The 15,061-nt window shown below is 33.0% G+C and overlaps 1 protein-coding gene across 2 annotated transcripts; it reads left to right on the plus strand.

The window, feature by feature from the left end:
• The first annotated feature begins 4,328 nt into the window (after nt 1-4,328).
• On the plus strand, nt 4,329-14,648 carry LOC106127778 (inactive hydroxysteroid dehydrogenase-like protein 1). Of its 2 annotated transcripts, none has more exons than XM_013326016.1 (6): nt 4,329-4,728; nt 12,300-12,422; nt 12,770-12,880; nt 13,002-13,222; nt 13,506-13,733; nt 13,941-14,648. In XM_013326016.1, exons 1-6 carry the CDS (start codon nt 4,566-4,568, stop codon nt 14,049-14,051), a joined length of 957 nt encoding a protein of 318 aa, XP_013181470.1. In that variant the 5' UTR covers nt 4,329-4,565; the 3' UTR covers nt 14,052-14,648. The 2 variants fall into 2 exon arrangements, with proteins under 2 accessions (XP_013181470.1, XP_013181471.1); XM_013326017.1 differs by lacking the exon at nt 4,329-4,728 and adding an exon at nt 6,219-6,492.
• The last annotated feature ends 413 nt before the right edge of the window (nt 14,649-15,061 follow it).

The following is a 15,061-nucleotide window of genomic DNA, read 5'->3' on the forward strand; positions in this document are numbered from 1 at the left end:
TCTTATCATCTTTTGCATAAATTAGCAAAAATGTTGTAAACATATGGCTTTTTTTACAAGCAGCTTTATATCTGCAAAATCCTCAAGTTCAATGTTGATTAAGATGTCGCAACACGGCACAACCGGTATGGGTGCCGAGTCTGTTTTACTCTTAGTCAGTGATAGCACTGCGTACGTAAGAACGTCTTTCGGTCTGATTGCAAAAAACGATGTTAGAGACGCTCGTATATATGTTTTTATGCACTTTAACATTACTATCCTTGTTAGAATTAATACGACATTGTAGAAGTAAATCTCGGGAGGATGAAGTGCCTGAAAAGAAAAAAGAAATATGGAAAGGTAATTTTTTCGTGTTTATGTAATTCAAAAAGACGCAATTTGAGAAACATTACAAAAATACGTTACGGTGCCTTATTTAATTAACTAAAATATAGTATATTATGCTAATAATTCAAATAATCTCAAAGTGTGTGATTAAAAAGTTTCGGCATAAAATGCCTAGGTTGAGTTTATATATTTTTTTATTAAACTGAATAAGCTAGTAAAAGTAACGAACTATTTTAAATTGGTAATTATTGACTTTTTATCTTATTTAGGTTACTCCAAAGATGTCTTGGTCAAGTGCACTTAATACTAGGCTCTTCGTACATAATTCTACGTAATTCATCGAAACCTGGCCATTTTAGTCGCTAAGCGACTCACGCAAAGCAATGTCATAGAGATAGTGCACGGGTACGCGTCGTCGACTTTTGTTCTGTCGTTGCCGAAGCCAGTCGCTACCTATCTGTTTGTCAAGATTGTCGTGAAAAAAGTCGCTGCTATTTTCCTGACAACGTATATACAGGTGACGTTAGTCGCTATGTCTGTACTGACCGAATAGACGACTCTGGTCGACGATTCAACTTCGTGTGTACGGAGCGATGCAAGGATACAACGTTAGTTTCAAAGATTTACTTTGCAAATATTTAGTTTACTGAGTTTTAAGCAATAGACAAAACGAATTAGAAAAGGACCTTAAATTTTTCGAGATACTTTTTTACCCTTTATATATTTTATGATGATGAAATTAGTTGTATTCATTAATGTTATTAGTCTGGGCAATAAAATTTAAATATTTTTTTACTCATATAAATTAATACTACAAGATGACTTTGCATATATTTGCTGTATATTTTGAATTTTCGCCCACAGATTATAAATTAGGAAACTCTATTTAAATTAGATCATTAAGAAAATTAATTATTTTAATTAATTATTTTCCTTAAAATAAAACATATAAATTAATATTTAATCTTCGCTAATAGCTTATTTATGCTCTAAATCTTTGAATTTCAAGATATAGGTATTGTCAATGGCGCGCATTTGCCTCTGTCAAATTAAAACAAACAAATTCTTAACTTACCTGTATGATGGTTTTACAAAAATGTGTAAATTGAGCCATACGTTCATAGAGACGTTTCATTTTACGCGTCAATTTGGAATGAAAATGTGAGTATCTCAAACTCACCCATGTGATAACTGTCAGAATTTGTTTAGTACAATGGAGGATCGTTGCTTAGTCATTTTCTCTATAGTCGAAGTTCCAAATATATGCTACAAATATAATGTTTATAGTTCAATACAAAAAAGTTTATTTAAATGGTTGATTGACATAATTAATATGGCCATCCATTAGTGTAAAATGTTATTTAGCTTATTTAAAAATAGAAGAAAAACAACTAGTTTGAGATTTGTGTGAGATAAAATAATTAGATGTAAATTTGCATACTAAATCTTAGCATTACACTGTACTAAGTATGATGAGCGCTGGTAGCGCAGTGGTTGATTGCCGGACTTGGCATTAACAGATCCACATTCGATCTCCGCTAAACACCAATGTCTTTTGTTTTTTCAAATTTACCATGAAAGAATATATCGATATGCAAGCTGCACAAAATAAATTCAAAAAGGAGTGTTTAGACAACCAATGCGTACTTTTTCAGCGCGACTAAAGAATAGTCACTGCGAACTTGGAATAGGCCCTAAGCCTTGACATGAACCTTCTGTTATAAAAAAATAAAAAAACAAAAAACAATTGTTTTGTTTTCACATCAAATTGAATTTTATGTAATTTAAATAATAATAATAATTAACGGATATTTATAATAGAATAATATTATACCTAGTTTATTGACGACCTCTTTAAAATATGTTAATTAAATACTCCTTTACATTTTATAAAACAAAATACCTTCAAAATTAAATTAATATTTTCCAGTAACCGTGAGTGATTTTACTGCAGAAACACGTGTGACAACAACATACTGTTGTCTCTTTCATTCTCTTTGAAAATATAGAGATAAAAATATGATTTCGTTCATTTCCTTCGCCAGTGGAAATTGACGGTTACATTATGAAATGTCATAAGATTATCTAGTGCTATTTTTAAAATTAGAATGCAATTCGCGTATATTAATGTTAAATACCGCGATTAAAATGCGCCTTTTTTATACTCATTTAAGTTTTATATTTTTTATGTTGTACAACATTTTATTTTTAATTATGTGTTTTTGTAACTTGTAAATTGGCCTTTTTTAGTTTCTTATAGTTTTATTTCGGTCTCGGTGAGAGTGGCGCTTTATCAATTTTTATGTTTATCGTATAGACGGATAACTGATGTAGTTATTAGTATCAGCTGTAGTATTCGGAAGAGATGGGTCGACGGTTTTTTTTCGGGGTTTCGCCACCATGCCCAGGAGGAACAGAGGGGTTTAGTGAAAAGAACCCCACGTCCCCGCTAGGGCGCGGAGTATGCATAAAGCATTCCCCTTTGGAAAAAAGGGTCGACGCTTTTTATCAAAATATAAAGAGAATATTAGGTTGAAATACAAATTGCTTGAAAGCAGCTTCGTCGGAATTGTAGACGTTTATTTTGGTATATGCTGTGCGTTTATAATACCGTAACGGGCGACATTGTGTAAAAGAGAACTCATAACCTAATTATATATTTATTGTAGTGTTCTCAACTCGTATGTAAGATGTATTAAAATATGGGTTGTTGTAGCAAAACCAGCCGCATGTGACCTTCGACTTGCGACATGTAAAATCAAAGTTTGGCAATAATAAGCGCTTTTCGTTCTGATCTCTCTTATATCTTTCACTTTCGACCCTGAATATTATTTCGATACAAATTTTTAATCTATAAGGTAACCTATAAACACAAAACCACTTGCATTCGTTAAATATTAAATGTCATTTTTTATGATTATATTATTTATTTAATTTTTCATTGTTTTATTTGTTACAGCACCTCTAAAGCTTGTGAAGCAGACGTTAAGTAAAACAAAGATGGCGGATAATCCGGCAACATCTGACACGAAACATAATTCATCAACGAACATCGTGTAAAAATAATATAAAACAATAATGAATGAAAGATATGTTGTCAAATAAGTTTATTAATAGAATATACTAAAATATTGTCGCAATTTACAAATAATTTATTACCTAGATAATTACCATAAACAAAATAGTTTCTAAATATACGAATTAAAGATTACATTTTTCACTTTTTTAATACCTGATTAGAGATTAACCAATAATTGTAATTAGTGTAAAGTATATTATATGCTCTAGATATTATAACATTATATATTGAGAGGAAGAAGGGAAGTGCTAGCCTATTATTCAATAAAGGTAGAATTCGATTGTCAATCATAGACAATTTCACTTTGGCGTCTCTTTTAGAGTTTTGGCGCCTATTGCTACAGGCATGTTGCAAGCTTGCGGTGTGCATCTAAAACTGGTTTCAGAGACCAAATTGTATAGAACATATCATCATGTCATCCATATCATTATGTTTTGACAAAACAGAGATAAAATTATGTTTTGTGGCGATTTTTGTCTCAGAAACCCACTGTAAGACAACCATTTTGCGATTTTCCATACTTTCCATATTGCGAATTGCGACTGAATTGCTCAGTGGACGGATACAAATTGGCAAAATGTCTCGCTACTTTCTTTGTATTTTGTGGATTCTATTTTTTATTATATCAGTCAGATATTATGTCGACAAACTTAGAGAGTTCCACTTATGATCCATTATCTGCTGTGGTAATCACGGATATCGACAGTATTAAGTTAATACTTTCGCTAAAAATAATAAGTAATTGAAACGCACCGCTTTTAAAAAATAACGCCTGCCACCTCATGAAAATGAAAGATCAATCAGCTATTTGCTATATAATAAAAACAGGCGCGTAAAAATTCAATAAACAAATGATATTTTATTGGATTTTAATCAGTTAGTTTTAGTTATTTAATTCTTTAATTCAATATTTACTGAACATGATTAATTTAAGAAAATTAATACAAAAATAAAATAAAAGTTTTGTAGGTCAACAAGTTATGCAATTAGCCATTTGCTTGAGCACAGTAAATTCAATGGAACAGTTCGCGTCGCGCGGTCATGTTGTCACGACGCTTGTTAATCTAACTTTTTTTGTAACTTTGTTTAGTAAACAAAGTATAAAACAACAACACTAAATATTTTGTAGTAACGGTCCTGCATCGCTTTGAATTTAAAAATGGTTTTACTTATAATATTAGCGATAATTGGTGCCATCGCAGTGATTTTGTTCCTTATTGATTCTTTATGGAGTTTACTCGAGTTGGTAACTTCTCATTTGATGCCGTTCTTCCTTCCCACGGAGGTGCAGTCTCTGACGAAGAAGTTCGGATCATGGGCTGGTAAGATTTGAAACAGTTTTATTCATTAAAATTAATATTTTTGTCAAAATAGATGGGCCCTTGAGGCAAGTTTGAAGTATTCGCCTTTGACACTATTACCTTTAAAAACTAGTTAGTTTCCGCAACTGGTTGCATGGTTAGTTCTCCAATGTCTGTTTATAGCATTGCCATTGGTATAAAAAACACGTTTATCGTATTGTTTAAATCTATATTGAACGAACAATACACATTGCATACTTATTGGAAATATAAATGCATAATAAAAGATAAGTATTTAATTCCATATCTCACTAATGGATCGATGAAGATGTTTTTAGAAGGTATCTTCAGAACGGCTAAAGGAATCTAGGTGAAATTTGGCATAGCTGTAGAACATAGGCTGACAGTACATATATGCTATTAATTACATTTCATTAAATTCACGCGAACGGAGACGCAAGCGACTGCTAGTATAAAATAATACTTATTTGTACTATTAGAACCAAATTAGAACTAACCGGAACTTAGCGTATTCAATTAGCTAATGTTGAACTGTGGAAATTATATATGTAAATGGTAAATCGAATGAATGCGAGTCACAAATACTGAACTGCTTTTTAAATTGTTTACATCGCATTTATTATCATATATATGTTATCGAATTTATAAATATATAAATATATATTAATGTTAACAATTACATAAGTATTAATATATTATATATTATGAACTAAAATGTGTCTTTATTGTTATTAATGTCATGACCTGACGTTGGTACTGCAACTTGTTTTGCGTAACTTCATGCATGTTGGAAATACAATTTCACCTTTGAACTGTACTTAAGTCAAGATTTACATCGGCTCGATAGTTTACAATATTTATAGGTTTACGGTGGAAGTAAAACTGACTATTGCTAGTTATTCCGTTCGCTTTTATTTCAATATTTTCAAACTGTGAGAAACCATAAAAGTTAAGAAATTGATTACTTTGTTTACCCCAATTAGGTTATTTGACGTGAAATCTTTAATAATATTGTACGTTGGTTGGTGGTAAATAAAGCCAGCAATTTTATAGAGAATTGCAAAACTTTTCATGATTATTGGCCAAGATCGTATAATTTCGATTGAACTGCAATTGACTTCAATTCCAGCCGGGATTGAGCTGATTGCACTTTAAATAATCACGTGGCAATAAAATCATTATGGTGAATACAGAGTGTTTCTTAACTTCAAATTAGGATAGCGCACCCTTTTGGTTTGGGTTGGAAACAGGGGCGGATTTCGGTATGGTGGAGGCGAATAAGACAAAAATGAGACTACATTGAAGGTCGAAATATGACAAGCATAAAGTTTGAAAATGTTTTGCTACACTTAGTAAATAGTGTTGTGTGGATTCGGAAGATTTTTTTTGATTTTGCACGATACTCATATCGTGTTTAGTTTTTTTTAACGAAAAAACTATTATACTGCCTGTATGCCTACTTATACCTACTATAATATAAAACGTGAGCCAGTACGTTTCTGCGCTCTGTTCTTACAAGACGATCTTTGCTATAATTTTACTTAATAAATATCCATAAAATAAGTTAATAGATTTGATCAAGAAATTTTCGTTCGTTAGCCGCCATGTTGTTTTTTATTTTGGCGGCAATCGGAGTTGTGTGTACAATTTGTTTTATCATGGATTCTGTGTGGAGTTCTGTTGAATTGTTGACGTCATATCTCAAGCCGTTTTTCTTACCTTTAGAAGAACAATCATTAATTAAAAGATTTGGTTCTTGGGCTGGTAAGTAAATTAACTATTGACTGAAAAAAATATCTGACCCGATGAGCATAAATGCCACTAAATAACAATTGCTCATTAACGCTAAATTAACGTCAATGCCTTAAAAGTGTTGCAAGATCATTTCGTAATGTAAAGATCGACAAGGATATCTGACCCGGTGGGTGTAAGTGAAATTAAATTATAATAGCTCACTAGCTCTACTGTCAATGTCAAAAAAGCGTCACAAGGCCCTTTTCGTAGTGTAGCTGTCATGTTTTTTCTTTTATGTCCATGTAGGTTTTATTATTGATAGAACTAACCACGATAGCAACTCCTCTTTCACTGGGACAGATATCCTTGTTTGACTATAGCTATTATGTTTTTTCTAATAAGTTATTTTCTGTACATTTATATTTCCCAAGTAAACTAATCGCTATAGCTACGCTTCCCTCACCCGGCCAGTAAAATTTACCGCTCTATATTAATTTTCATTTAATTGTAGTACAGATATAAAAAATATATAAGTACGCTTCGCTGCGTTAAAAAAAACTGTTTATCATAAAAAATGTTTTTCTAGTTTTATGTAAAAGGTCGAACACGTTCAAATATGCACGAATAATACGTTGGTTAAGTTTTGAATGACGTAAAATGAACGATATAAAAAACGTTTTCCTTATTATGTCAACGCCAATAGTCTGATCTTTTACTACAAAATAAGCAAATCGTTAGCCTTCAATAGTTTGCGTAAATATTGTTTTTTAAATTCAAACATCATAATAAATGAAAGATTTAAAATCAATTTTATTTCAAAAACCTCTATGAGTTTGGAGAAAAAGTCTTTTAGCTTATAGTATGAATGAACTTTTAATAATATCTCTTTGGCTATAGGTACTTTACGTATCTGGCTAGTTTTGGTATTATTAAAAGTTTAAATTGAAAAGAAGATAATTTCAAATTCAAATTAAGAAAGTGTTCCTTTTATTATTTGTTTTTCTTACAATCGCAATGAATGTATGTAATTAAAAAATTTGCTAATTTTTTTAATACAAAAAGGTAAATCCAACGCAAGTCGCGAAAAAAAATTGCGATTTTTATCAACCTAGTGCAGTCTGTGAGACTGGCACTTTGGTTTAAGCGTGAGAAAACTAACTGACCACAAAAGTTGATTATGGCCCACTTGTTTTTCATTTTGGAAGAAACTTTTTCCCCGACGTCTTATTTTATGGCGCGGATTCATAGACATTTTTATTTTGAACGTATTGTACACTCCTAATAAAGTACATACCTGATACGAAATTTTACGCCGATGAATTTAAGCCTCGTACATCCTTCATTAATTATTATGAAATTGTTCATTGTTGCTTTGCCTTGTTTATCTTGTACCCCAGATCTCTGTCTTTGCCATAGGGATAATCTGCTACTGGGTTTGCCGGCGTAATCATAACTAGGGCTCCACCTTTTACAAATCTTTTAAGAACTGATATTGGGAAATCGTAAAAAAACATTAAAGTTTAATAAATCTCAAGTCGATACTGTGTATAATCAAGGTCAATTTACGAAATGATCGTTTGTTGACTCTGCCATCGGATACAGAGGGATGTTGAAAGATGCTGAGGCAAGTTTCGAGGCGTCCGTCGCTTGCCCAACGTCTTTTATCGCACGTGCCCATTTTAAAACTGTATGTTAGCCTTTCATAATATCAGTTATTAACAATGGAAGAATCTTCATCTTATAAGAACAATCATTTTACAATAATAGGTGAAGCAAAAACTTTGTAGCGATTTATAATAAAGTCGCGTTAACGGGTGAACGCGATACGTAACCCATTTATCGTTAACCTGGAGAAGAGGTTGAGTCGTAGTCGTCAACTAATCTCATCGGAAGCTACTCAAGTTAGAAAAAGAAACGCATAAACCTATACATATAGCATTTTATCAAAATAAAAAATATCGATTTCCTGTGAAAGTATTTTTATTTCAAAACTCTAACCGTGGTTTTTCAAGACCAAAATCCACGTTTGAAGCAAATTGTTATCTCTGTTTTACCAAAGATGAAAAACAGGAATGACGATTTATTTTAATCAGATATTGATGTCAGAAACTCACGGTAAGAAGTTTGGAAGATATTGCGACTTTAAAACTATGGGTACTACTTTCTTTTCGTTTTCTTTAGAAAGTTTAGAGAAGTATAGGTATACTTATCCGTTACGTAATCGTCTCCATCAGTTGAACGCAGTTGTTGTCACTGCGTATACAATTAACTTCCTTATAGCTTACATATATATTTGTCACTGCTTTTAGTTTAATGTTTACTTGTAATATTTACTTTCTTGCGTAACACACACATAAATGACATCAGTATGTTTCAATTAGATACTCAATGCCTGTTTATCTAACACTGGATAGGTCTTCTATGTACAAAAAATTCAACCTGTATCACTTTGGGAATCATTGCTTAAGTAATGTATTACGCAAATGCGTAATTTTACAATTACAAAGTAGGTTTAAGTTTGTAAAAGCAAAAGGATTTAAACGGTAAAGAATACGGGCTTCGATCACGTGGTCGAGAGTTCGATTTTTGAATTGTCAATTGTCTTAAACCATATCCTAACAACAACCGTAGAGCTTTGTTGGAATGGTACACAAATATTTTAACAAAATCTGCAACAAATATGATTTCGATCCATTCATTACGAGAGTATCCTCGGCACGAAGGTGCCTAGCACTGGACTTTTTCAAATAAAATGTATACGTGAACTGCTACTACTAATATTAATGTTCTACTATAATTTAGTTTTTAACTACATTGTTATATATTACTATAGTTTAATAGTTGCGATACTTGTTTGTTTGTTTGCTCATTATAGATATAATATTGTTATAAGTGAAGACTTGTCATTGGCTCTCAGTTGTCTAGTCTATAGTTAATAAGATTATTATAGCTGTAAGTTTTCCATGTAAATAAATAAATAAATATTAGTAAATTTTTGAAAATGCGTTAATATATTTTAATTAAACAAGGTACAACCTTGCAGTTTGTCTTTTATTGTTCGCAAAAAGCATTGTCTTTATAGGAAGTGGTAACAGATGCTGTTCAACAGTTCTTGACCTTGCTTGCGTCGTGCAAGAGAAACCGCAGATCTGTTGCGTCAACTTTCGCGAGTTATTGCAGCCTCACGGTACTACGTGAAAAGGTTTTTGTTAATTAATTATTCAATTAATCTGACATGCACGAATATAATTAAATGTTCTCATGAAATGTTCTTAATTCTGTGAAAAAATCTTCATTTAAGTAACTAGTGAATCAATTAAAAAAAACTATGTTCAAACATAATTGGGAACATACGAGGCTTACTCTTTCAACGAGTTAAATCGAATTGTTATAAACTGAGTTACCACAATTCGATTTTCGATATTCGATTGATCAATTTTCGATAAATGAAAGTAGCTATCCTTGTCCCCCAAAGAGTGGACACATATGGCGACATTGTTTTTGACAATATTTCAAGCTATAAGTGATGTGTGTTACTTTTATATTGATAATTATTTCCTGAGCTGAATAACAGATATTAATTACAACAAACACATATTACTACTGCAAAAAATAATGTTATGTTAATACCGTTTTATTGAACTTGAAACTCTGATAATTTGTCAACTCTGTTGCAAAATAATATTCGGTAACAACGGAAACCGCTGACGCAGCAAGTTTGCGCCAGTCCTTGCAGTTCATGCATTTAATTTGTTAAATATATTTTAATTATATTAAATGGATGTGACTAGGGCACTAGCTGTCTCCTGCGACTCTGTGCGGAATATAAAAATCTTAATTACTAGATTGTTTATTTATTTATTTAAAAACTGCATAGCATCATTACAGTATACAACCAATTTGACACTATACACACTTTACATAACAGTTTACTCGATAACATATTTTATAATAACAGTAAATAACACATAAAAATGATAAATCAAAAAATGAAAAAAAAATACACAGATAAACATTATGTGTTCTTCCAGACAGTGTTTAACATATATGAGAAAACAGCGAAATCCTTTGAGCCATTCTGGAGATACATAATGATAAAAATCCATCTAAACTTCCGCATTAGTAATATTAGGTATTGAATGTTGCTGCCAGATTTTGTACTTCGTCAGTTTAAAATCCTACTAAATATTAGCAGATTTTTTTGTAAATTCACTAATATTTTTTTTACCATTCCAACTAAGCTCTAGGCTTGTGCTAGGATATGGTTTACGACAATAATCGAATGGCGGGATTAGAACCCCGATCTCGTGATCGGATATCTGTACTCTTAACCATTAGGCTATTGACGGTTCATTAAATTAAACATATTGCTTTTGTTTATTTAACAATATTTTTCAATAACAATAACTTTGTAATTTGTGTATTTTCTATGTGTTACAACCACGTTCTATTGACTCTGACATTCTCTTTGAACAGTGTCAACAATATGTGTCCACATGTGCCACCCAATTACTGGTTTTGAATAGGTACTTAAATACGGTCGTGGTCATAGCGATGGTGTCATTCATTGGTTTACCATAAACGATAGATGTTTGTAACAACGTACAATATCGAATGTCTTTTGCAATACAAGACCTTGAAATTACACTTTGGGTCACGACTGTACCTCGTAAATGTAAATCATATAATTACCTACACATTGTTAGCTTTAAAAGTACTTTTACTCAATACTAAGTTTTCAACGATTGACGTAGATTGAGAAATATCGCAAAAAAACATAAGTAATAAAAACTAAAAACTTAAAAATACTTGTATCTCTTATGACATTGATAAATATGTATAAAATACAAATATTATCGAAATATTGTGTAAAATACAAAGTGTCAATGACCATGATCTTTTAAAAATCTTCCGAAAAAAAATAGATTTGAACAAAATTAATTTGACTCGTACACTGACCTATAATAGTTCTGCAAATGCCATCGCCTATCCATTGATAGAGATAAGTGGACACGTACAACCAATTACATACATAAAATTCATATTCTAGTAAATTTATTACATGCGTCATTGAATTTGAAATAGTTATAATTTAAAATAAGCACGACAACCAGAAAGTGGTTTTGTGGAGCAAATATTTTATTGCTGAATCATTGCATGGAATTATTTCGTAATGAAATTTGATGTAATAGTAACCTTGTTCGTATTTAAAAAACAAATATTATTTGAATTTATTACTTGAGTCAAAAGCTGTCGTGAATCTTTTTTATACAAGTACTAGTTGTCGCCCGGGACTCGGTTCACGTGGAATTAAAAAAAATAGTAGCCTACATATTCTTCCCGGCTATGTTTTCATGTATGCTAAACTTCACCGGGATTATGGTGATACCTTCTAAAAACATCAATCCATATAAATATTCGCATTCATGACATTAGTAAGATAGACCATGGAAAGTGACATATCGAGTGACACAATCACTGTACTATGTTATATAACCAACACAAATGACATCCGCAACTATTGCGCGTTAATGCCTGTGTTATGTTTTGAACGAAATTAAATATATTTCTTACCATGTGTAGCTAGTAGATACTTAGCGACGTTACGGGGTGCAATGTAACATGTTACACTGCTAGCTTTCATGTAGTGTTACGAGGCGCTCCATGCGAATGTTACAACTCGTACCATTACACGTCGTAATGTCGGACACTACCCAGCTTAACCAGTACGGCTGAATGGATCTGAATATAGAACTGAGATAGACTAAAATAATTTAAATCCACACAGACGATGTCACTGGTGTTCTATAGTAAATGTTCTTGTATATTGTTTCTAGCGGTGACTGGCAGCACGGACGGCGTGGGGCGGGAGTACGCGCGGGAACTGGCGCGACGTGGCCTCAACGTCGTCCTCATCAGCCGCAACCAAGACAAGCTGAGGAATGTCGCCGCGGAGATCGGTAAATACGCGATGCATTGTAACACCAGATATAAATATGGAAAATATGGAGAACTGATCGCCAACCTTCGCTAGTCGGAGAGGTACCTCAAGAAGAAGAAGAAGAAGACCAGATATAAAGATGAGAGTTATTGTGTTTATATTTACCATAAATACTTATTTAAATCTGACTAGGATATTGAATTCATGAATTATCGAGATTCGTCAAATTCAGACGTTGTACTATCATTAACCCGTAGGTTCTTGATGCCTTTTTCTTTTCTTTTTTTTAGTTTACTCTCCATGTTTTATGACATACTAACATCAATATATTGTAGGTATTTAACTTCACATATGTAATTATTACAGAGAAAGAGTCCGCTGTAAAAACTAAGATCATAGTGGCCGACTTCAGCAAGGGCGCAGAAGTGTACCGCCACATAGAAGAGGAACTCAAAGATGTACCTCTAGGAATCTTAGGTGAGCGTCTTATAATAATTGAACGATATCCTACATTATTGATTATTGGTAATTAAAGTAATTAAAAGGTGACTAATTACTTGAACATTAGAATGCAATGCCGAATTTTGTGTATTTTTAGTGAACAACGTGGGCTGCCAGTACGAGTACCCGGCGCGGCTGTGTGAACTGCCGGCGGCAAAGGCATGGGAGTTGATCAACGTGAACGTGGGCGCCGTGACGATGATGTCGCGGCTGGCGTTGTCCGGTATGGCGGTGCGCGGCCGCGGCGCCCTTGTCAACGTCTGCTCCGGTTCTGAGCTGCAGCCGCTACCACTCATGGCTGTCTACGCCGCCACTAAGGTACCGCCTTCTACTACGAACTGTACATCTTATAAAATCTAAGTCTTCTAAGCAGTCTCCTGTGATAAAGATGGTGAACTTTTGTTATTCTATTCACCGCTGACATTGACGCCCTCTAGATCTCTACTTAACACTTCATCATCATAAGTCTACTACTGAATATAGGCTTTCACCAATGCCATCTACAGTATACGGTCTTCTACATTCCACACACATCGGCATATTGCAATCCACAAAACATTAATAATGTAATTTGCTAATGTCTTAATTAATATGTGTGCAGGTATACGTGCGCAGTCTGACCCTGGCTATCCGGGAAGAGTATGCATCACATGGCATCTACGTGCAGCATCTGTCACCGCTGTTCATCGCGACGAAAATGAACGCGTTTTCTCCGCGGCTTGAGCGCGGTGGTCTGTTGGTACCGGACGCGAGTACGTACGCCCGACACGCTGTTGCTGCGCTCGGTCGCGTGCACGACACTACGGGATACTGGCTGCATGGCATACAGGTGACTCTTCCTAGCCCTTTGTCTTAACAAATACGCGTGCTTTCGCGTTAATTTTATCGTCTGTCGTTATGCGTCATAGGAGAAGAGAAGCTCCTATTTCCTTTCTTGTAAGTAGAACCCTACACAAGTTCGTAATTGGTGCTTTGTGGTGATAAATTTATATGTTTCTGTATTGTATGTCTAACAAACTTTAAAATGTATTTCCAGTATTTCTTCATCAAAGTTGCTCCGGAGTGGATGAGGATCAAAATCGGCATGTACATGAATCAAGACTTCAGAAAGGAACATTTTGAAAGTGTCAGATCGAAGGCACATTGAGGCGCACTAGTACAATGTTATACTTTTATTTAGATGCATTTTAAATAATTTTAGGATAAAAATTATCGCGTAAAACGATAATATTCCACTGTCCTATCATCTGTATAATAACAGTACTGCTATCTCTTTCATTGTTATTGAAAAGAGATAATGATATGTTATACAGAATGTTACAATAGGCGAAATTCACGTTTTATGTTTAAACTTTTTGGTACCTTACATTTTAATTTGTTGTTTATAAATTTTCTTGTAAATAATTAAATAATTGTTGATTTTTTAAATCTTTTGTGGCTGTTGTTTTATATTACTGTTTAAATGTGACATTCCTGAGTTAATTTGTAAATACTTGGAGTTTACTTTTACCGCTCAGCCGCCATGTTGCTTCTCGCAACAAGACAAAGTCTCTATACCTAGAACATGATAGTTTTAGTTGTTGACGACTTTCATTATTTTAAAGCGGTAATTATTAGTAAAAATGTAATGTAAAAGTATTGTTTTACTAACTTTTCCATATTATAAATATTTGTATATACTTATATCTAATAAATAGACAATTTTATAAATAGTTAGATTAAATTGGTAGTTAGGGGAAGCGACTGTTTTTTTTTAATAAAATAAACGAAATTAAACTTTTGAAATCTTATTTTCCCCAATAACCACTCACCTCTATTTTCCATTGGACAGGCTATAAACCATGGTGTTTTGTGCCAATTTTGTTTCCGCCATTTTGGCGCTGATAGTAGCGGTTGGTAGCGGTGCTGGAAATTCGAAACAAAAAATATAGTTAGAATAGCTTACAGTAACTTGAACTGGCGACGCTTTTATGTCGGAACGAAACAAGCTGTTCACTCGTTCTGTCCAACGGATGTCTAAAAAGATAAAAATGTACTTCACTACGAAGAAGATCCTATGTTCAATTCATCAAAAGAATAATGTCAGATAATTTCCATTTATTTCTAGATGTCAGAATTAAAGATTTTAAAAACATTATTTATAATTTAATGTAACGT

Source organism: Papilio xuthus, unplaced genomic scaffold (assembly GCF_000836235.2).
Source record: "Papilio xuthus unplaced genomic scaffold, Pxut_1.1 DF824655.1, whole genome shotgun sequence".
Taxonomy (NCBI): domain Eukaryota; kingdom Metazoa; phylum Arthropoda; class Insecta; order Lepidoptera; family Papilionidae; genus Papilio; species Papilio xuthus.

Excerpts from the sequence above, each read along its gene's own strand:
- LOC106127778 (XM_013326016.1), top strand. The coding sequence starts at position 4,566 with ATGGTTTTACTTATAATATTAGCGATAATTGGTGCCATCGCAGTGATT. Across the intron at positions 4,729-12,299 it reads GAAGTTCGGATCATGGGCTG|CGGTGACTGGCAGCACGGAC; the intron begins GTAAGATTTGAA and ends TATTGTTTCTAG. Across the intron at positions 13,734-13,940 it reads ACTGGCTGCATGGCATACAG|TATTTCTTCATCAAAGTTGC; the intron begins GTGACTCTTCCT and ends ATGTATTTCCAG.